This window comes from Stomoxys calcitrans, chromosome 1, assembly GCF_963082655.1.
Source record: "Stomoxys calcitrans chromosome 1, idStoCalc2.1, whole genome shotgun sequence".
In the NCBI taxonomy this organism is placed as follows: domain Eukaryota; kingdom Metazoa; phylum Arthropoda; class Insecta; order Diptera; family Muscidae; genus Stomoxys; species Stomoxys calcitrans.
Window position 1 is genome coordinate 221,355,862 of NC_081552.1, and position 20,698 is coordinate 221,376,559.

Here is a 20,698-nt window from a genome sequence, read left to right on the forward strand (position 1 = left end):
TGTGTTGCACTCAAAAGTAAAAAAAAAAATACGATAGAAAAATTGAGTAAGAACAGAAATGCTAGAAAAATTGAGGCAGAGTCCAGAAATCTTGTGGCGAATCATATATTCGACTCATTTAAATCACCAGGGTGTGATAATGTATCACCAGTTGAATGACTCCCTAACTTAGGGAGATGTACTCAACTTGTATCGGCATGTCGTATATACATACTTGGGGGATGGAGGGACGCAAATGTCATTTTCATTCCTAAGCATAAAACCCAAAACACAGGACAGCAAGTATAAATCAATTTTTTTTTTATATTTACTAATAGCTGACCCGGGCCCGCTCAGCTGCGCCTTCTTTTACTTTATATGAAACAAAAGTTTCTTTGGAATATTTATTTTCGACAATTGAAGATCTTTTAGTGAAATACCATGCTACGAAAATAGTATATCGCTTGACTAACAGTTTAACAATATAAGTGCCTTTATCTGAATCCCATATGATCTTTATTGGTCCACGAATTTAAATTTGGATGTAAGGTGTACTCCATTCTTAAAATACTTCATTTTAGCCCGATATTCTCATGATGTCTGATTTAGTAGTGTTTTAGCGGGGGAGGTGGTCCACCAGGCACTTGGCCCTGAGAAAATATCAGCATCGTGCTCTTCTCTCAAATATCATTTATTTAAACCCCATATTGCCATTGGCTTAAGAGGAGTTTACAGGATGAGGCGTCCCCCAAACACATGGCCCCAAAATAGGTTATCAAATTCGTTTTCTAATCTCAAATACCTTTTATTTGAGCCACATATTGGCATGTTTGAAAATTTTTTCCCTTTAGGGGTATTTTGGGAAAGGGGTGATGCCCTAAATACATGGTCCTTTATTTGGATATCAAATTCGTATTCTACTCTCAAATACCTTTATTTAAGCCCCATATTGCGATGGTCACTAAAAAATTGCTGTTTTAGATCTCACTTCTTGCGAAAATGGGTATCAATTCTTGCTCTACCCCCCATTACCTTTCATTTTAACTCCACAATGACATGGTAGGTAAATATGCCCGATTTAGGGGTGTTTTGGCGATTGGGGTGGTCCCCCAAACACTAAGCCCGGAAAATATATCAGCAATGTTGTCTATTCTCATATATCTATATATCATTTATTTGAACCCCATATTGTCATTGCCCTCAAAATTGGATATCAAATTCGTTTTCTAATCTCATTGAAACTCCTTATTGCAAAAGTCAGCAAATATGTCCGGTTTGGGGTATTGGCCCTAAAAACTATGAATATTTAGTTCCACTCTCTTTAAGACCCAAATTGTCTTGGTGAGCAAATACGTCCTATTTGGGGGTTGTTATGGTGGTGGGACGTCCGCTAGACAGTTGGCCCTTAATGTTGATATCAGATACGTGGTCTACTCCCACATTGAGCCACATTGAGCCCCATATTTCCATAGACGGCAAACATGACCGGCTTGGGGGGTGTTTTGGGGGATGGGCGGCCACTCAGTGAGTTGGCCTTGAAAATATATATCGGATTCGTATTCTACTTTAAAAACCCTCTTATTTGAGCCTCATATTGCAATAGTCCAAAAATGCTTACTATTTGGGTGGTGTTGTGGGCGTGGGGTGGCCCCATAGACACTTTTCCCGAATATTGATATCAAATTCGTGCTTTACTCCCAAAGACCTTTAATTTGAGCCCCATATTGCTATGGTCGTAAATTTGTCCCCTTTGGGAGATGTTTTTGGGGAGAGGCGGCCCCCAAAAACTTGGTCCCATATTTCGCAGATTCGTACTCTTCATTCAAATACCTTTTATTTAAGCCCCATATTGCCATGGTCAGTAAATAAGTCCTGCTTGGGGGGTGTTTTGGGAAAGGGGGGGACCCCCAGAAACGTGGTCCCACATTTGGATATTAGATTCGTATTCTACTCGCAAATACCTTTCATTTGAGTCTTATATTGCCATGGTCGGTAAATATGTCTGATTTAGGGGTGTTTTGGGGCTTGGGGTGGTCCCCCTAGCACTTGGTCCGACAATTGGATATTAGATACGTTTTCTTATCCTAAATACCTTTCATTTGAGTCCCATATTGCCGTGATATGTCGAAATATATGTTTGGTAGGTTTTAGGGTGGGGCAGCCCCCTAGGTACCCCATCCAAAATTTGGATACCAAATTTTTATTTTTAGGGTACTATATGAGAACACACGAAATTTTGCTTAAATCGCACCACCCATCTCCGAGATCTGGCGTTTCTAAAAATTAGGGTAAGGGGGAGGGTCCATCCCCCCTTCAGATATCAAAAAATGTAGTACCCTATTTTCACCACGGGGTCATTATGCACCATCTGTGAAAATTTCAAGAAAATCGGTTCAGCCGTTTCTGAGTCTATAAGGAACACACAAACATACAAACAAACACAAATTGATTTTTATATATAAGAAGATAATAGATTCGATTTGAATGCCAGATTCGTACCCAAATAATTCCATGATTCGTTATATCCTAAATACCAGTAATTTGATTAACTCATATTTTCAGGTTTGGTCTACATGTCCATTTTTGGGGTATGGCAGCCTTCGACCCTTCAAAATTGCTTTTCAGATTTGTCCCATATTGCCGTGATTAGTCTTTAACAGGTTTTGGGTTTGAAGTGGCCCCCACACACATTTAACCCCGAATTTGTATACCAATTTTTATACCATCCATTATAGGATGAGGGGTATAGTAATTTCGTCATTCCGTTTGTAACACATTGAAATTTTGGTCAGAGACCCAAAAAAGCTTATACATTCTCGATCTTTTTGACTTTCTGGGTCGAATTAGCCATGTCCGTCCGTATGTCGAAAGCAAACACGCTAGCTTTCGAAGTAGTTTATCTAGGCGCTTGAAATTTTGCACAAACGCTTCTTATTAATGTACAATAGTTAGGTAGGGATTGTAAATGGGCCATAGCGGTCCATTTTCTTATATAGCTGCATTTTATATCGATTTCGAATATTGATTTCTTGAGCCTCTAGAGGGCTTAATTCTAATCCGATTTGGCTGAAATTTCGCATGAAATGTTCTGTGCTTCGTTTCTGTCGGTTCATAACCTCATATAGCTACCGTATAAACCGATCTCTGATCTTGACTTCTTGAGCTTTAAGAGGGCCAAATTCGTATCCGATTTGGATAAACTTTTGTACAAAATGTTTGGTTTTGATTTCCAAGAACTGTCCCAAGAACGACCCAAATCGGTTCATAACCTCATATAGTTGCCATATAAAACAATCTCGGATCTTGACTTCTTGAGCGTCTAGAGGACGCAATTCTTAACCGAATTGGCCGAATGAATTGTTTTCTTTTTATTTCCAACAACTGTGCCCAGTACGGTCTGAATCGATTCACAACCTCATATAACCTACCATATAAACCGATTCTGGATCTTGACTTCTTGAGCTTCTAGAGGACGCAATTCTTAACCGATTTGGCTGAAATTAAGTGTTTTGGTTTGATTTCCAACAACTTACTATCATCTAAATCGGTTCATAACCTGATATAGCTGTGATAAAAACCGATCTTCAGATCTGACCTGATATAGCTGGAATAAAAACTGATCTTCAAATTTGACTTCTTAAGCATCTACCACTCAATGTGGTAATTGCGGTGCAGTGTGGTGGGGGGTTGGTGTGAGGTTTAGGGAGTTGGGGCGACCTCCCCCCCTTACTTTGGGCCACATTTTCAATGTCATACTCGTAGTCTACTCCCGAATGCCTTTCATTTAAGTCCCATATTGACATGATCGTCCTATATGGCTACTTGGGACGGTTTTGGATTAGGGGCGGGCACCAAGCTACTTGAACCCAATTTTTAATATCGTATTTGTACTCTATTCCCGAATATCTTTCATTTGAGTACCATATTGTTCCGACCGTTCCCCTTTTGAGTGGTAATTTTAGAACGGTTTTGGTTTGAACCCCATATTCCTATGATGGGTTTATCTTCCCATTTTGGGAAGGGTTTAGGGGGGGTAGGGTGGCCCCCCTTGCTTGGACTTTTGAATTTCATATTCATAATTTATTCCCGAATACTTTTCATTTGAGTTCCATATTGACATGATCGTCCTTTATGCCTATTTGGGGCAGTTTTAGGCTCGGGGCTGCCACCTAGGTCCGTGAACCTAATTTTTAATATCGCATTTATACTCTACTCTCGAATATCTTTCATTTGAGTACCATAATATCTCGCTTGGTCCTTTTTTATTTTGAACGGTATTTTGGGCTCGGGGCTGCCTCCTAGGTACTTGAACCCAATTTTTAATATCGCACTTGTAACCCATTCCCGAATACCTTTCAGTTTAGTCCTATATTGTCCCGATCGGAACACTTATGAATAAACAGTGCTGTTGAGGTAAGGGGGAGGGTCCGCCCCGCTACCAATTTCAAAAATTATATAGTCTTTTGCTCCTTTCAGATTAACCTACACAATCTTTAAAAATTTCTAGATAATCGGTTGAGCCAAACAAACAACCTATCCAACCAAAACATACAAAAAACTCAAAAAATTACAACAAATTTTTTTAAAATCAATTTTTTAAAAATTCCGCCAACAACAACTTTTTTTATAAAATTTTTTGACAAATTTTTTTGTAAAAATTTTTTGATTTTTTTATAAAAATTTGTTTATAATTTTTTTTTATTGAAAATTTTTCAAAATATTTTTTTTTGAAAAATTTTCAAAATATTTTTTTTTGAAAAATTTTTTTTCTTAAAAATGTTTTTAGTTTTTTTTAATTTTTTTTATATTTTTTTTTTTTTTAATTTGTTTTATGCAAATTTTGTTTATCAAATTTTTTTATTGAAAAATTTTCAAAACAACTAATTTTTTTTTTTTGGAAAAATACTAATCGTCAAAATTAATTTTTTTAGAAAATTTCGCTGAAATTTAAATTCTGTAAATGTTTACCACCGTGGCGTGGAGGCAAGCATGTCCGCCTATGACACCAAACGTCTGGGTTCAAATCCCGGCGTAAACATCAGAAAAAAAATTTTTTAACGGTAGTTATCCCCTTAACAGGGGAAATACTTCTCTCCAAAGAGGTATCGCACTGAGGCACGCCGTTGGGACTCGTTTAAAAAGGAGGCTCCTTATCCTTGAGCTTAAACTTCAATCGGTCATTGCAGTCATTGATATGTGAGAAGTTTGCCCCTTAGTGGAATGTTCATGGGCAAAATTTGCATTTGGATGAAATATTTACTTGAATCGATAGTACGGTACATATGATGACCGAGACTGCGCCTAAAATGCTTTATCCGCTTTGTCCAATTTTGGCATACTTTTTCCACCGATGAAAATTTTTTATGGTAGTCTCGCCAGGATTCGAACCCAGGCGTTCAGCGTCATAGGCGGACATGCTACCCTCTGCGCTACGGTGGCCTCCTTCATGCAGTTTTCTCAATTTTTTGTGTTTTTTTTTGAAAAACTTTCCTATAGCTCTTAAAAAATCACCCTTGATGACATCGGCTAAGAGGCTCAATAACTACCATAAGTATGGTCCAAATCGGTCTATAAGCTGATTTAGCTCCCATATAAACCGATCTCCCCCATTTATCATGTTTAGGCTCCAGAGGGCGCTATTAATATCCGATTTGGCTAAAATTGTGCACAGTGACATCTAATATGACTCTCTCATATAAACCAATCTTTGAGTTCTTAAGCCTATTAAAAGCGTTTACTTACGACTTACGACTTTATCCCTGAATTGTGTTTTCGGTTTTGCTGATTTCCGGTGTTTATGTTAAGTTTTGGGTTTTGGTGTATTCAGGGGACTAAAGTAGAATTTTCCGGAAAAAATTTTGTAGAATATTTTGACAAGCTAGAATCCTCATTTAAAGGAGTTTTTAGTCCTGTTTCCAAAAAGGAGCCGGAAAAAAATTTCTTACAAAATGGAGTTTTTTTTTTAAAGATTAGTAAAAAAATTCATAACTGTTTTCATTTTCGATTTTGGCAAACATTGTGCGCTGTTCGGACTCGGCATTAAAAAGGAGGCCCCATACCTCTGTTCCTTAGTGGAATGTTCATGGGGCAAAATTTATCTAGCCATGTCCGTCCTTCTGTCTGTCGAAAGCATGCTAACTTCCGAAGGAGAAAAACTAGCCGCTTGAAATTTTGCTCAAATACTTCTCATACGTCGGTTGGTATTGTAAATGGGCCATATCGGTCCATGTTTTGATATAGCTGCCATATAAACCGATCTTGGGTCTTGACTTCTTGAGCCTCTAGAGTGCGCAACTCTTATCCGATCGGAATGAAATTTTGCACGACGTGTTTTGTTATGATATCCAACAACTGTGCCAAGCATGGTTCAAATCGGTCCATAACCTGATATCGCTGTCATATAAACCGATCTTGGGTCTTGACTTCTTGAGCCTCTAGAGGGCGCAATTCTTATCCGATTTGAATGAATTTTTGCAAGAAGTATTTTGTTATGATATCCACCAACTGTGCCAAATATGGTTCAAAGTGGTTCATAACCTGATATAGCTGTCATATAAACAGATCTGGGGACTTGACTTCTTTAGTTTCTAGAGGGCGCAATTCCTATCCGATTTGGCTGAAATTTAGCATGACGTATTTTATTCTTACTTTCAACTATTGTGTCAAATAAGGTTCAAATCGGTTCATAACCTGATATAGCTGTCATTTAAACCGATCTTGGGTCCTGACTTCTTGAGCCTCTAGAGGTCGCAATTATTATCCGATTTGCCTGAAATTTTGTACGACGGATCCTCTCATGACCATCAACATACGTGTTAATTATGATCTGAATCGGTCTATAGGCCGATACAGCTCCCCTATAAATCGATCTCTCTATTTTACTTCTTGAACCCCCAAAGGGCGCAATTCTTATTCGAATTGACTGACATTTTACACAGGTCTCCAACATATAATTTAATTGTGGTCCTAACCGGACCATATCTAGATATCGCTCTAATAGCAGAGCAAATCTTTTCTTATATCCTTTTTTGCCTAAGAAGAGATGCCGGGAAAAGAACTCGACAAATGCGATCGATCCATGGTGGAGGGGAATATAAGATTCGGCCTGGCATATACATTTATTTATCAGTTCACAACTTTACCTTAGGCAAAAGTTTCACAGTGTATGCTCTTTCTCTAGTTTTTGCTTTGCCTAAAAGCATTGCGAGAATAGCATACCTTTAGTAAGCAACGATTCCATAACTATATCATGTCATGACATCCTAGTCATGATTTAAGTATAGAGCTTCCACTTTTTCACAATTTCATTGTTTTTGTTTTTTTTTTTCTACTTCACTCTGTACTACTTAAAGGTTACCCTCTGGAGGGTATGGTTACTCGAACTAACAGCTTTGGATGTTTTATTTTTTCAAATCATACTTTTGGTTAGGATTTTCTAAGCATTTGTGTTACATGTTTGCATCACATATAAGCAGCATGCATTCCTATCAGCCAGGAATCGTAATCGTCCATGGTCATAACTAACATACGCAGGAGTGAGTAAGCCTTACAAAGTATGTGGTGTAATAGATCAACGCTAACATATGTATATGTTGACCCTTTAGACTTTGGGCGTCTGTCTGACTGTCATTCCATTTTCTTGCTTTGAAATTGAGTTATAAAAGAAAACACTGATGTTGCAAGAGCAAGCAGAGCAGATGTGATGACGTTTCAAAATGAAATATTCAAAGGGTCAAAAGCTAGTTGAAAAGTAGAAAAGGGGAGTGGTAGTTAGTGAGAACTTTGCTCACTGCAAATATTTTGTAGTTGAACAAAGTCTATAATTTCTTAATTTCTAAGCGGTGTAATGGCAGTGAAGCCACAACAAGAAAAATATCTTAAAAATGTTTGAAATGTGCAATTTAAATGGACTGGCAAGTGAAGACTTGTGTGGCAATTAAAGGCGCGCATGCGTTTGTTGTCTATTCAGGCTACGGTCTATGAAAATTCAATTTAAAAAATGTGTTCTTTTAATGTCCAATATTTTTTTTTTATTTAAATTTTAAATCAATTTTCTAGAATAAAATTTCGACGATTTTCTTTTCTAAATAAAGCTTGGAAAAATTAAAAAAAAAAAAAAAATTTAAAAAAAATGTTGTCATCATTTTAGTTTTAGGAAAATTTTGTCGAAATATTTTTTTAAGAAAATTTTGTCGAAATATGTTTTGTTTCTTCTGTTTGGCTTTTTAACAGCCTGTCATGCGACTCAATTTCTGTTTGATTGTTTTTCAAGTCGAGCTTAATGACCAAGCGAATGCAACACCCAAAGGAGAGATTGTTAAATGAGTCTTGAAAAAAAGAAATTGCCAGTTCTCAGGCAAGACAGCACACATGTCACCCCACTGGTGGACGCGTTTCGATAATTGGGTGTCTTTATCTTATCGGCACCATCGTGAACTATGTCCGTCCGTCTACACTACACTGCGGCACACCGTTCGGACTTGGCTATTAAAAAAGGTTCCTTATCATTGCGTTAAACTTGTATCGTAAAGCACTGATTGATGTGTGAGAAATTTGCCCCTGCTCGGGTCATGGGCAAAATTTTACTCTACTCCCAAATGCCTTTCTTTTGAGCCCTATATTAGCACTTTGCTACATATTTCCTGGTTACGGGATATTTCGGGGGTGGGATGGTCACCCAGACACTTGGCCCTTAAAATAAAAATAAGCTTCGTGCTCTACTTTCATATACATTTTATATGAGCTCCATATCGGCATGATCGGTAAATAAGTTCTGTTTGAGGGTGGAGTCGACCCCAGGGTGTTTGTCCCAAAAATTAGTATCAATTTTGTACTCTACTGCCCAATAGCTTTTATATAAGTCACATATTGCAATGGACGGTAAATACGTCCGATTAGGAAGGTATGTTGGCTCCCCCAAAAATATGGCTCTTCATGGCTCTTCTCTCAAGCACCTTTCGTTTGAGCTCTAAAGTCTCGTGTATCCATTTGGCTGGTTTTGGGCGGTCCCCAAGGCACCTGATCCCAACAATAGAAACATGTTTCGTTTTTAGAGACTCATCTGATCTCCGAGATCTGATGTTTTTAAAAATTAGGGTAGTGAGAAGTATTTTTAAGGGGACGAATGGCACCTCAGATATTACGAATCAAATGTGGATATCAAATTCGTGCTGCACTTCCAAATCCCTTTAATTTGAGCCCCATATTGCCATGGCCTGTAAATATGAACCCCTCGAAAGGTTAACCCCTTGAAGGGTGCTTAGGAGCTGGAGACGCTTCCGGGACTTTGCCCTGAAAGTGGATATCAAACTCGTTCTTTTCTCCCAAATACCGTAGATTTGAACTCCATATTGCCATAGCTGGAAATGTGTTCAGTTTATGGGGTGTTTTAGGCCAAACAGTTGGCTCCAAAATTGGATATCAGATTCGTGTTCTACTCCCAATTCCATTATGTCATGATGGATCAATTTACCTATTTGAACGCGAATTTAAATGTCATATTCGTAATCTACTCCCAAATACCTTTCATCTGAGTCCCATATAGCCATGATCGGCTTATGTGCCCATTTGGGGGTGGGCGACCTCCCATTATTTGTAATTAATTTGTTATGCCATATTTGTAATCTACTGCCGAATACTTTTCACTTGAGTCCCATATTGATATGAACGTCGAATATATCTGTTTAGAGGAGTTTTGGGGTTGGGGCGGCCCACTGGATACTTGGACTTAAATATTGGACGATATTCGTTTTCCAGTCTCCAATACCTTTCATTTGATACACATATTGTGCCTATCTGTAAGAGGGAGGGTCCCCCCATAATTCCAATAATTCCTTCCAGACCATTCTGCGAAAACTTTACGAAAATCGGCTCAGCCGATTTTGAGTCTACGGAACAAACAACAAACCGAATCCAATTTAGTCATGATTGGTTCACATTGGGGGCGTTTTTGGAGGTTAGGGTGACCCTCCATGCCTCGATCTGATTTTATATGCCAGCTTCGTAATCTACCGAGCCGAATACCATTGATTTGAGACCCATATTGACATGAACGTCCAATATGCCTGTTTGGGGGAGTTTTGGGGTAAGGGCGGCCCGATGGGTATTAAGACTCAAGTCACCATATTCATATTCTACTCTCCAATACCTTTCATTTGATACCCATATTGTACCGATCGGCCCACTATTGATTTTGGGTGGTGTTTTTGGGATTAAGGGGAGGGTCCGCCCCCCTTTCTGATACCAAAAAATTATAAAGCCTGTTCTTCCCTCTTGCCCATATCCGCAATCTTCTTTACTTTTTGGGGGGTAGGGGCGCCTCAGACACCAAGGAATACATTTTTATATCAGCTTTTTACTATACTTTTAAATACTTTTCATTAGATATCCAAATTGCCCAAATCCGTGAACGAGTCCAGTTGGGGGTGGAGGACGCCCTATACACTTTGGGCGAAATTTGAATACCAAGTTCGTACCCTACCCGTAAATACCCTTCGTTTGATACCCATATTGTCGCAATCGGTAAACATGTGCGTACGGGGGGTTTTGGGGGGGTGGGGACTCTGAAATAAAAATTTATCCCTTCAGACACCAAGGAATACATTTTTATTTCAGATTTGTACTCTGCTTTTAAATACCTATCATTTGATACCCATATTGCCCAAAGCGGTGAAAGAGTCCTATTGAGGTTTTTTTTTGGGGGGGGGGGGGCCGCACCCTTTGAGCGAAATTTGCATAACAAGTTCGTACTCTACTCTTAAATACCTTTCATTTGATACCCATATTATCCCAATCGGTAAAAATGTCCGTTCGGGTGGGTTTTGGGATGGGGCGTCCCCCCAGGTTATTTGACCAATAGATTTTATACCAATTTCGTTTTTTTGAGTACCATAAGATAGCGTACACAATTTCGCTTAAATCGGTACACGCATCTCCGAGATCTGGCGTTTTTGAAAATTTGGGTATGGGGGAGGGTCCGCCCAAAAATTTCGGCAAAATCCGTCCAGATTTAGATACAGCTCCCATATATAACTTTCATCCGATATGAAATTTTATGGCTATAGCAGCCACAATTTTGGTCCGATCTTTACATAATTTTACACGAAGTGTTTTCTTTGAAATTTTAATACGACTGCATAGTTTCATAAAAATCGGTTCAAATTTAGATATAGCACCCATATATACCTTTTATCCGAAAAGGCCTTTTAAGGCTGTAGCGGACACAATGTTGGTCTGATCTTTACCAAACTTGGCACGGGGTGCTTTATTTGATGTCTTCATATCTGTGTAAAATTTCATAAAAATCGGTTCCGATTTAGATATACCTCCCACATATATCTTTCATCCGATTTGGACTTTAAAGGCTGTAGTAGGCACAATTTTGGCCCGGTTTCTACAAAATTTAGCGCGAGTTGTTTTATTTAAAGTCCCAATGCGAATGCAAAATTTCATACAAATCGGTCGAGACTAAGACATAGCTCCCATATATATCTTTTGTCCGATATAGTCTTTTAATCTTATAATCTTACAAGGTTCTATTTGAAATTTCAATAGGTATCCAAATTAGAGTCAGACTAGATTTCGAGATAAGTTCTACACATTAAAAGTACTATGTACACCAAGTGGTGTAGGGTATTATATAGTCGGCTCCGCCCGACTTTTGCCTTTCCTTACTGGTTTTTTTATTAAATCTTGCCGATATGAATGTTGCGCGTATTTGCCTATACAGGCCGCGATCTATGAAAATTAAATTTTCCTTAGAAACCAAATATTGCTAAATTTTCCATCAAACTCAAATTTCGACGTGATTTTCTTAGATTTTAAATTCCAAGAAAAATCCAATTTCAGGATACAACGGCAAACAATTGCAAAATTAGTTTCCCGCCATGCCATTTAACTTCATTTGTTCACCAAGACGACTAAATCCTTTTGTTGAAGCGAGGAAAGCCTTTTTCTTCCCCTCATTAAATTACATGACAAATTACTTCACTTTAACACCAATTTTCTTTGGCAAAACCAAAAACTTAATATTGCATTATTTTCTTGGAAATGTTTAAGCACTGTTGAGTGTTGCCATAACTATGACCTGGTTCAACATGAGATAAGAGGCGAATGCTGCTGATTGTGTAGCAGAAACAGGATCTAATTATAGCACACTTAACAACCGTTAGGTATTAGATCTAATACCATCACATGGAGGCGATGAAAACAACCAACAATGGCCAAAAAGCTCAATGCAAATCCATGGGGGGGGGGGGGGGGAGTGGGGGTTACTGAATTCTAACCACCCTCCTGTTGTGTTTCTTGCTGCTATCCTTTAAAACGGATTTAGCCAGTATGTGTTTTGGCATTAATTATATGGCTAAAAGCCATAATAGACACATAAATAAGACAGACTACTGCGGAATGGGCCAACAACGAAACCAAATAGCCAAACAACAGCAGACTATGGCTGGAACAAACGCAAGGACGGACGGACGCATAGACTGACAGACAGACATTGTGATTTGAGGCCAAATAGTTTTGGACGAGTGTAGACAGTTAGATACTTTGGCATGGCATGAACATGTTCTGGGGCATACATGGCCTGCTGCTGGTAGCCGAGCAGGCAAAAAGTGTAAACTGACAGACAAAAACGCCAATTTGTTAAGCTATTAATGACAATTCAAAGTCTACCGTTTGTCAAAGGCAATTCTAGGCCTTAAAAGGAAAATGCATGGAAAACTCTTAGTACACCGTACTCGCTTACAAAATGTAACAAAGTGAATTAAATCAGCCAAAATGACCCCCAAGTTACGAACATAGCAAAGCAAAGCCAAAAAAAAAAAGAGGTGAAAAGGTAGCCAAACCACAAAAAACAAAAACCATCCATTGAAGCTCCATAAAGAGATTTTGCAAATCAATAGAAACATACACTGAGTTTAGTTTTGGGCTGCTAAATCAGACATCCTGCTGACTGCCCCTGGCGGCAGAATAGATAGAAAGACAGATGGATGGATGGATGTTTGGATGGATATGTTAGAATCTGAATGTAATGAATGCTTTTGGCAACGTTTGTGGTTAACAACAAAGGCCACCAGCTAACCAACCACACACTACACACAAACCCATATCAAAAGCCAAATAATAAAGTTAAGGTTTTTGGCCAAACAAACTAGATATCATCCTAGTAGAAAGACAGACAGACAGCCGCTTACTTGCTGGGTAGGCAAGCAATCACCACCATACGTACACTAAAAGCGAATGAAGCGCCCAGGCCAAGTTAGTGGCTAAAATCGTGATTAGCGGTATTTTTAATGACATTTAAGCCTTCAACTTTAGAAATGCGTCTCAACTCATCTCATCTCACCAATACAAAATCGAGCTAGATGATATCCAAGCGATCGTTATCAAAACGTGACCATATACAACGACAACTGCTACGTTACAATGATAATGCTGATGGGACATGAGCTTTTAAATAACAACAGCTCACAAAAGTAATGTCAACGCACAGTGTTGCCAAAAAGGATACTGAAGGACACTCATGAAAACTATACCAATTTTCTGCAAGAAATACAAATTTTGGCACGACTATCCCATTAAGAACAGAGAGACTTCTCTTATATGTTAATGAGAGAACCATTTGCCGCTAAGCGACATCTCTTCGTCGAGATGTTTTACATATATATGTAATAAATAAAATTTTTCAATAAACATTCAATTAAGGAACAGGGGATACTTCTCTCAGTCAATGAGTGCAGTCCGATTTAAGTTTTAAGCTCAACGATAAGGGGCCTCCTTTTTCATGCCGAGTCCGAACGACGTGCCGCATAGCGACAACACTTGGTTGAGAAGTTTTCACATGGCAGGATACCTTACAAATGTAGCCAGCATTAGTAAGGGGATAACCAAAAATGCAAAATTTGCCCATCTCACATATCAATGAGTGCAGTCCGATTCAAGTTAAAGCTTAATGATAAGGGACCTCCGAACGGCGTGCCGCAGTGCGACACCTCTTTGGAGAGAAGTTTTACATGACATAGTACCTCAGGAATGTTGCCAGCATTAGGAGGGGAAAACCACCGCTGAAAATTTTTTCTGATGGTCTCGCCAGGATTCGAACCCAGGCGTTCAGCGTCATAGTCGGACATTCTTACCTCTGCGCCGCGGTGGCCTTAAATATATGTGGCTCTCACAAATTTCATCAGCACTAGTCAGAAGAAAAACGAAGGACTCAAAAAATGCTGCCAGGATTTGTAACCAAGTGAATGATTGAAAAGACCACGCCTTGGGACTTCCCTAAGGCGGGGCAATATCTCCAGCACTGTTTAATCTCTACCTATTATCCAAACGGTATAGATATCGTATCATATGTAGACGATTGTACGATCATGACATCAGGCTCCCAGATAGGTAAAACATCTACCTGAACAAACTTGCCTCTGATTTCGCTGCAAGAGATATGAAGATATCTGCCACCAAATCTTCAGCCACATTGTTCTCTACAAATACGAATGAATGTTGAATGTGAAGCTCGATGGAGAAACGATTCCAACCTTTAAGTTCGCCATTTGACAGCTCTTACACATTCTTCCCACATACCACATAAATTGGGATAAAGTCAAAAGTAGAAATAAGGTCCTCAAGTCTCTTACCGCTAGCACTTGGGGAGCTGACAAAGAAACCCTTTTGACCACGTACAAGGCAATTGGCCGGTCTGTGGTAACACTTATGCAACACAAGTGTGATCTTGTCAGCTATGTGACACACAGTGGAATTATATTCAGATCTGTCAGAATGCCGCTCTTCGAACTGCGACAGGCTGTCTCTTTAGTTCTCACGTGGGCCAACTACATCGGGAGACAAAGATCCTACCAATGCGATCCTACCAAGCAATACGTTCTGGGTTGTAATCGCAGGGATCATCCAAATCATCATCTTGTTAATAGGTATTCATCACCCAGAAGCCTTAAGGTGGATCTAAATCATCTACAGCGAGAGGTTCAGCGCTACTAGAAAGAACCTCAAGATCAAGCGGGTCTAGACAACATTCATGCAGACGCGGTAGCAAATGTGGTGAACAACTTCCGGGTAAATGCGGTTCCGGTTCCGGTAGTGGTAGTGGTAGTGGTAGTGGAAGTGTAGAGGAAGTGGTAGTTTAGTGGTAGTGCTAGTGTAGACGTAGGCATAGGCATAGGGTGAGGGTTGGCGCAAGGATAGGATAGACATAAAATTATGTGGAAGGGTGAGCAAAAAAACGTACGGAAGATTTAAAGTAAGAAGTGTCGTTAAAGGACTCGCGACCACAAGAGAAGAAAAGAACAAAGTCCTCATACCCCGGAGCCCAGCGGGGTATGAGGTCAGACACACTATGGTATGAAATCGAAACTAGTCAAAAATCTTCCATTTAAGAACGGATAGGGTTACCCTTTTGAAATTTTGAATGGCTTGAGCTGATTCGCATTTGTTTTGAAACTTTTTGAACATTTGAATGGAAAGAGCACATTCCACTAAGGATCGCATTTGTCAAGTTCTTTGCCCGGTATCTATAGGCAAACAAAGGATAATGGATAAGAAATGCTAAGTTAAAGGAGCTATATCAGATTATGGACCGAATTGGACGATATTTGGTTTAAATGTTGGAAACTATCCGATAAGAATTCTGCCCTAAAGAGCCCTTAGAAGTAAAATCGGGAGATCGGTTTATATGGGGGATATAGCAGTTTATGGGCCGATTCAGATCATATTTGGCACGTATGTTTGGGGTCATGAAAGAAGAAGTCGTTGTACAAATATAAGCGGGAGATAGGTTTATATGAGAGCTATATCAGGTAATGAACAGATTAAGGCCGTACTTGCCATAGTCGTTGAAAATAAAAACAAAAAACTTCATGCAAAATTTCAGCCGAATCGTTTAATAACGACGCCTCTAGCGTATATTAGGTAATGAACAGATTATGGCCGTACTTGCCATAGTCGTTGAAAATCAAAATGAAACACTTCAGGCTAAATTTTAACCAAATCGGATAATAACTGCGCCCTCTAGCGACTCAAGAAGTCATGATCCAGGATGCAAATATTGCCGATAAACATTCCACTAAGGAACAGGGATAAACATCTCACATATCACTGAGTGCACGATTAACGTTTAAGCTCAATGATAAGGGGCCTTCTTTTTATAGCCGAGTCCGAATGATGTTCCACAGTGCGAAACATCTTTGGAGAGAAATTTTTACATGGCATAGTACCTCACAAATGTTACCAGCTTTAGAAGGGTAAAACCAACGCTGAAAAATTATTTTTTCTGATGGTCCCACCAGAATTCGAACCCAGGCGTTCAACGCCATAGGCGGACATGCTAACCTCTGCGCACAGTTGTAAGAAGTCATAACAAAACACCTCATGCAAAATTGAATAAAAATCGGATAAGAATTGTACCCTCTAGCGACTCAAGAAGTCATTATCCGAGATCGATTTATAGGGGAGCTATACGAGGTTATATACCGATTTGGACCATACTTCACACAGTTGTTGGAAGTCCTAACAAAACACTTCATGCAAAATTTAATACAAATCGTATAAGAGTTGTGCCCTCTAGAGGGCCAAGAAGTCAAAATGCAGGATCGGTTTATATGGCAGATATATCAAAAAATGAGCCGATATGGCTCAATACAATCCCAACCAACCTACACTAATATGAAGTATTTGTGCGCAATTTCAAGCGCCGGACTTTATTCCTTCGAAAGTTAGCGTGCATTTGACAGACGGAGGGACGGTTCTTAATCGACTTAGATTCTCAAGATGAATAAGAAGATATAAAGGGTGATTTTTTAGCTATCATCTTTTTGGCAACACTTGTTTAAACAGCTCACACACGTTTCGTGTTTTGTTTCACTGTCACAAATCTTCAATTTAGTCTATAATTTAACCATAAATCGTCTAACAAACTAGCAGCGCTTGCAAATTATTGCATTTTATTATCAAAATGTGTGCTCTGTTAAGAAAGTTCATCGGGCGCTCAATGGGTACGTAAATAAACAGAATTGTCGATTTTGGAGTGGAGATCAGCCAGAAGCATTGCAAGAGCTACCCATGCATCCAGAAAAAGTCACAGTTTGGTGCGGTTTATGGGCTGGTGGCATCATTGGACCGTACTTTTTCAAAGATGATGCGAATCGTCAGGTAACTATGAATGGTGAGCGCTACATTCTGGTGAAATACAACTTTTTTCTGTCCAAAATGCAAGAGCTTTACTTGCATGACATGTGGTTTCAACAAGACGTTGCCACATGCCACACGGCACGCGTAACAATGGGCTTTTTGAGAGGCGAGTTCGATGAACATTTTATTTCACGTTCGGGAGCGATCAATTGACCGCCTAGATCGTGCAATTTTGTGGGGCGTTGTTTAAGCTCAGATCTATACAGACAAGCCCGCTTGGAAGACAACCGTCCGAAATGTTGGAAATAGTATGCCAAAATTGGACTAAACGGATGGACCATTTGAGACGCAATCACATGAAATATACTTCAAACATTAAATTGTATGGACCATACTATCGGCTCAAATAAAGATTTCATGAATTTTTCTGAATTTCATGTGCTTTTTTCTCCGAAAAACTTTCCTATAGCTCTTAAAAAGTCACCCTTTAAAATATCAAAGAGCTCAATAGCTAAATCGATTTCATGGGAAAATAACTCAACATGGTCTATGGTCTTAACATGATCCGACCTACATCACTGCAAGATATTGGGTTGCCCAAAAAGTAATTGCGGATTTTTCATATAGTCGGCGTTGACAAATTTTTTTGTAATTGCATTCTTTCTTCTGTCAGTTATCAGCTGTTACTTTTAGCTTGCTTTAGAAAAAAAGTGTAAAAAAAGTATATTTGATTAAAGTTCATTCTAAGTTTTATTAAAAATGCATTTACTTTTTTTTTTTAAAAATCCGCAATTTCTTTTTGGGCAACCCAATATTTGTCCACAATTTGGAGGGGATAGCTTTATTCGTTGGGACCCACATCGCTACATAGAGTTACAGTGTCATGATAAGCAAGATCTACGATCAATATTTCCAAACGTGATTAAGTAAATATATTCTTCAGTCTATAGGAAAGGAAAACAGATCAAAAGAATGCACTGAAGCGGTTAGACAATAACAAAATGATTTCCATCATTTCAGCTATTAATTAAACATTACATGCTCCCATGCACTGTGCACTCTTATTATGCCCAACAAGTATCTAGATGCTACGATTATAGTGCTCTATGATAGGTATAGCGATAATTGCAAAATCTCTCAGATAAGCTTCTTCTTAAACCGATCGTTCGAAGACAACGCAAAACAAAGCCAAGTCAAGTCAACCAAACTGGCAGACACAACAGAAGCTGTCATGTTAATTTCACTTTTGTCCCCGAAACTCTGAACAGACGAATGACATGACGTTCATCTTATCGTACTGCTCGCTTATTTGTTGTTTTTGTAGCTTTTTTGTTTTCTAAACTTATGTTACATTGTATGTATGGCTGTTTGTGTGTGTGTGTGTGTGACATGACTGCAAAATATTAAATTTCCACATTTTGTTTTATTTCCTTTTCCCCTCCGTCTCTCTTTCATTGCAGGCTATAACTTTGGCCAAAACCTGTGAGGCTACCACAGAAATGCGCGAGTGTCGTTCACCCAAAGACTGGTCGCTGTTGGCGTTGCAGAACACACGTACTGGCAAATCGCATTATTTGGTCATATGCAGATGTCCGGATCATTTTAAAATGGGTAAGTGTTAGATTTTGTGAGTCTACATATTCACTTTTACAGCACATTCTAAGAGTCTAGCTGGGAGTTAGGCTTAGATTATCCATGAAAGCTGTTTAAAAAAAAGTGATACTCTTTGGTATTTCACAAATTCGTGTGGGAAAATATTTTCCAAATTTACCGTAACGAGAAATCGCAAAAGTTTTCAAAGAATGTGGTTTTCATAGAAAATAAATCAAATTGCAAAGAACTTCCTTGCAAAAATTAAAAGTTACGGGGCTTAAGTATTCAAATTGGGTGATTGGTTTAGAAGGGCGTCATATCTAAAGGGTGATTTTTTTGAGGTTAGGATTTTCATGCATTAGTATTTGACAGATCACGTGGGATTTCAGACATGGTGTCAAAGAGAAAGATGCTCAGTATGCTTTGACATTTCATCATGAATAGACTTACTAACGAGCAACGCTTGCAAATCATTGAATTTTATTACCAAAATCAGTGTTCGGTTCGAAATGTGTTCATTCACCGTAACGTTGCGTCCAACAGCATCTTTGAAAAAATACGGTCCAATGATTCCACCAGCGTACAAACCACACCAAACAGTGCATTTTTCGGGATGCATGGGCAGTTCTTGAACGGCTTCTGGTTGCTCTTCACTCCAAATGCGGCAATTTTGCTTATTTACGTAGCCATTCAACCAGAAATGAGCCTCATCGCTGAACAAAATTTGTGAAAATTTGAACACATTTCGAACCGAACACTGATTTTGGTAATAAAATTCAATGATTTGCAAGCGTTGCTCGTTAGTAAGTCTATTCATGATGAAATGTCAAAGCATACTGAGCATCTTTCTCTTTGACACCATGTCTGAAATCCCACGTGATCTGTCAAATACTAATGCATGAAAATCCTAACCTCAAAAAAATCACCCTTTATTTAAGTAACTATTGAGTGTTGTGTATATGTTTCGTTATTTGAGAATTTGTTATGAAAATTAGTGGTTAAGCCACCTCAAGGAAAGCCCTACGCAAACGGGCATGTTTACATACAGATTTTTGGGCGAGGCGGTCCACCTCACTGTAATTTAGACCAATCAATTCAAATGAAAGTTCTTTCGATTTAGAGTTCGAATCTAATAATATTTATAGTGGAAACCAAATATCTGTAGGCCGAATGGAACAATTTGAGACTTAAATGAAAAATTGTCGAGAATAGTGGAGTACGAATTGGTTATCCAAATTTAAGGAAAAGTCCTTGAAGGCCCGCCCTTCCCACAAAACAACTCTCCCAAATGGACATAGGGGAACACGAATCGAACCAATTATTTGGGGGCCAAATTTGGAGAAAAATTCCTGGGGTGGGGCTGGCAAACTATCGATTATCACTACATCACTTCGATATTTTTGATATTTCTAATAATAAATATCGATAGTATCGATATTATCGTTTATTTCCCATCACCTATTTTTTCGATCGATTTATATAGAAGCAATATCAATGCACAGACCGAATAAAAGTCAGTTGGAAGTCATGAGAGAAATCATTGTACAAAATTTTAGCCCAATCGGTTGAAAATTGCGCGCAGTGGCGGATTGCTTATTTTTGTTCCATTTTGCAAAAATGTAACTTTGCCGATAGTATCGATAGGAAAAATATCAATCGATATTTAGATAAAAAAATAATATATCGATAATATCGATAGCGCCATCGATATGTTGCCAGCTGTACTTGGATAACTTGACGCTACGGATGACATTCGTAACTTCGCCCACGGTAAATTGTGATGGCTGTCTTTCGGGTTGGAGATCATGGATACGACGAATGGCTCTCCTCCTAGCCCTGTCACTATCGAGATGCTCAATAAATTGACGGTTGAATAACCTGACTCATCTCTTTGGGTCAGTCACAGTAATGTCGGCAAAATGATTGAGGTCCTGTTATCCCTTCCATCTGACTTTGAGAGTGGCATAACAGCAGATCACAATTT

At 38.8% G+C, this 20,698-nt stretch overlaps 2 protein-coding genes across 2 annotated transcripts in view; one reads left to right on the forward strand and one right to left on the reverse strand.

Moving 5' to 3' along the window:
- Window positions 1–20,698, reverse strand: part of LOC106084671 (elongation factor-like GTPase 1) — a 605,724-nt gene that overhangs the window by 573,943 nt on the left and 11,083 nt on the right. The window lies entirely within an intron of this gene.
- The window catches only part of LOC106084686 (uncharacterized), a 196,962-nt gene that overhangs the window by 172,612 nt on the left and 3,652 nt on the right, over window positions 1–20,698 (forward strand). The window contains exon 4 of the mRNA XM_013248563.2: window positions 18,582–18,732. Coding sequence (XP_013104017.2) covers window positions 18,582–18,732 — 151 coding nt within the window. The remainder of the gene's footprint in view (window positions 1–18,581; window positions 18,733–20,698) is intronic.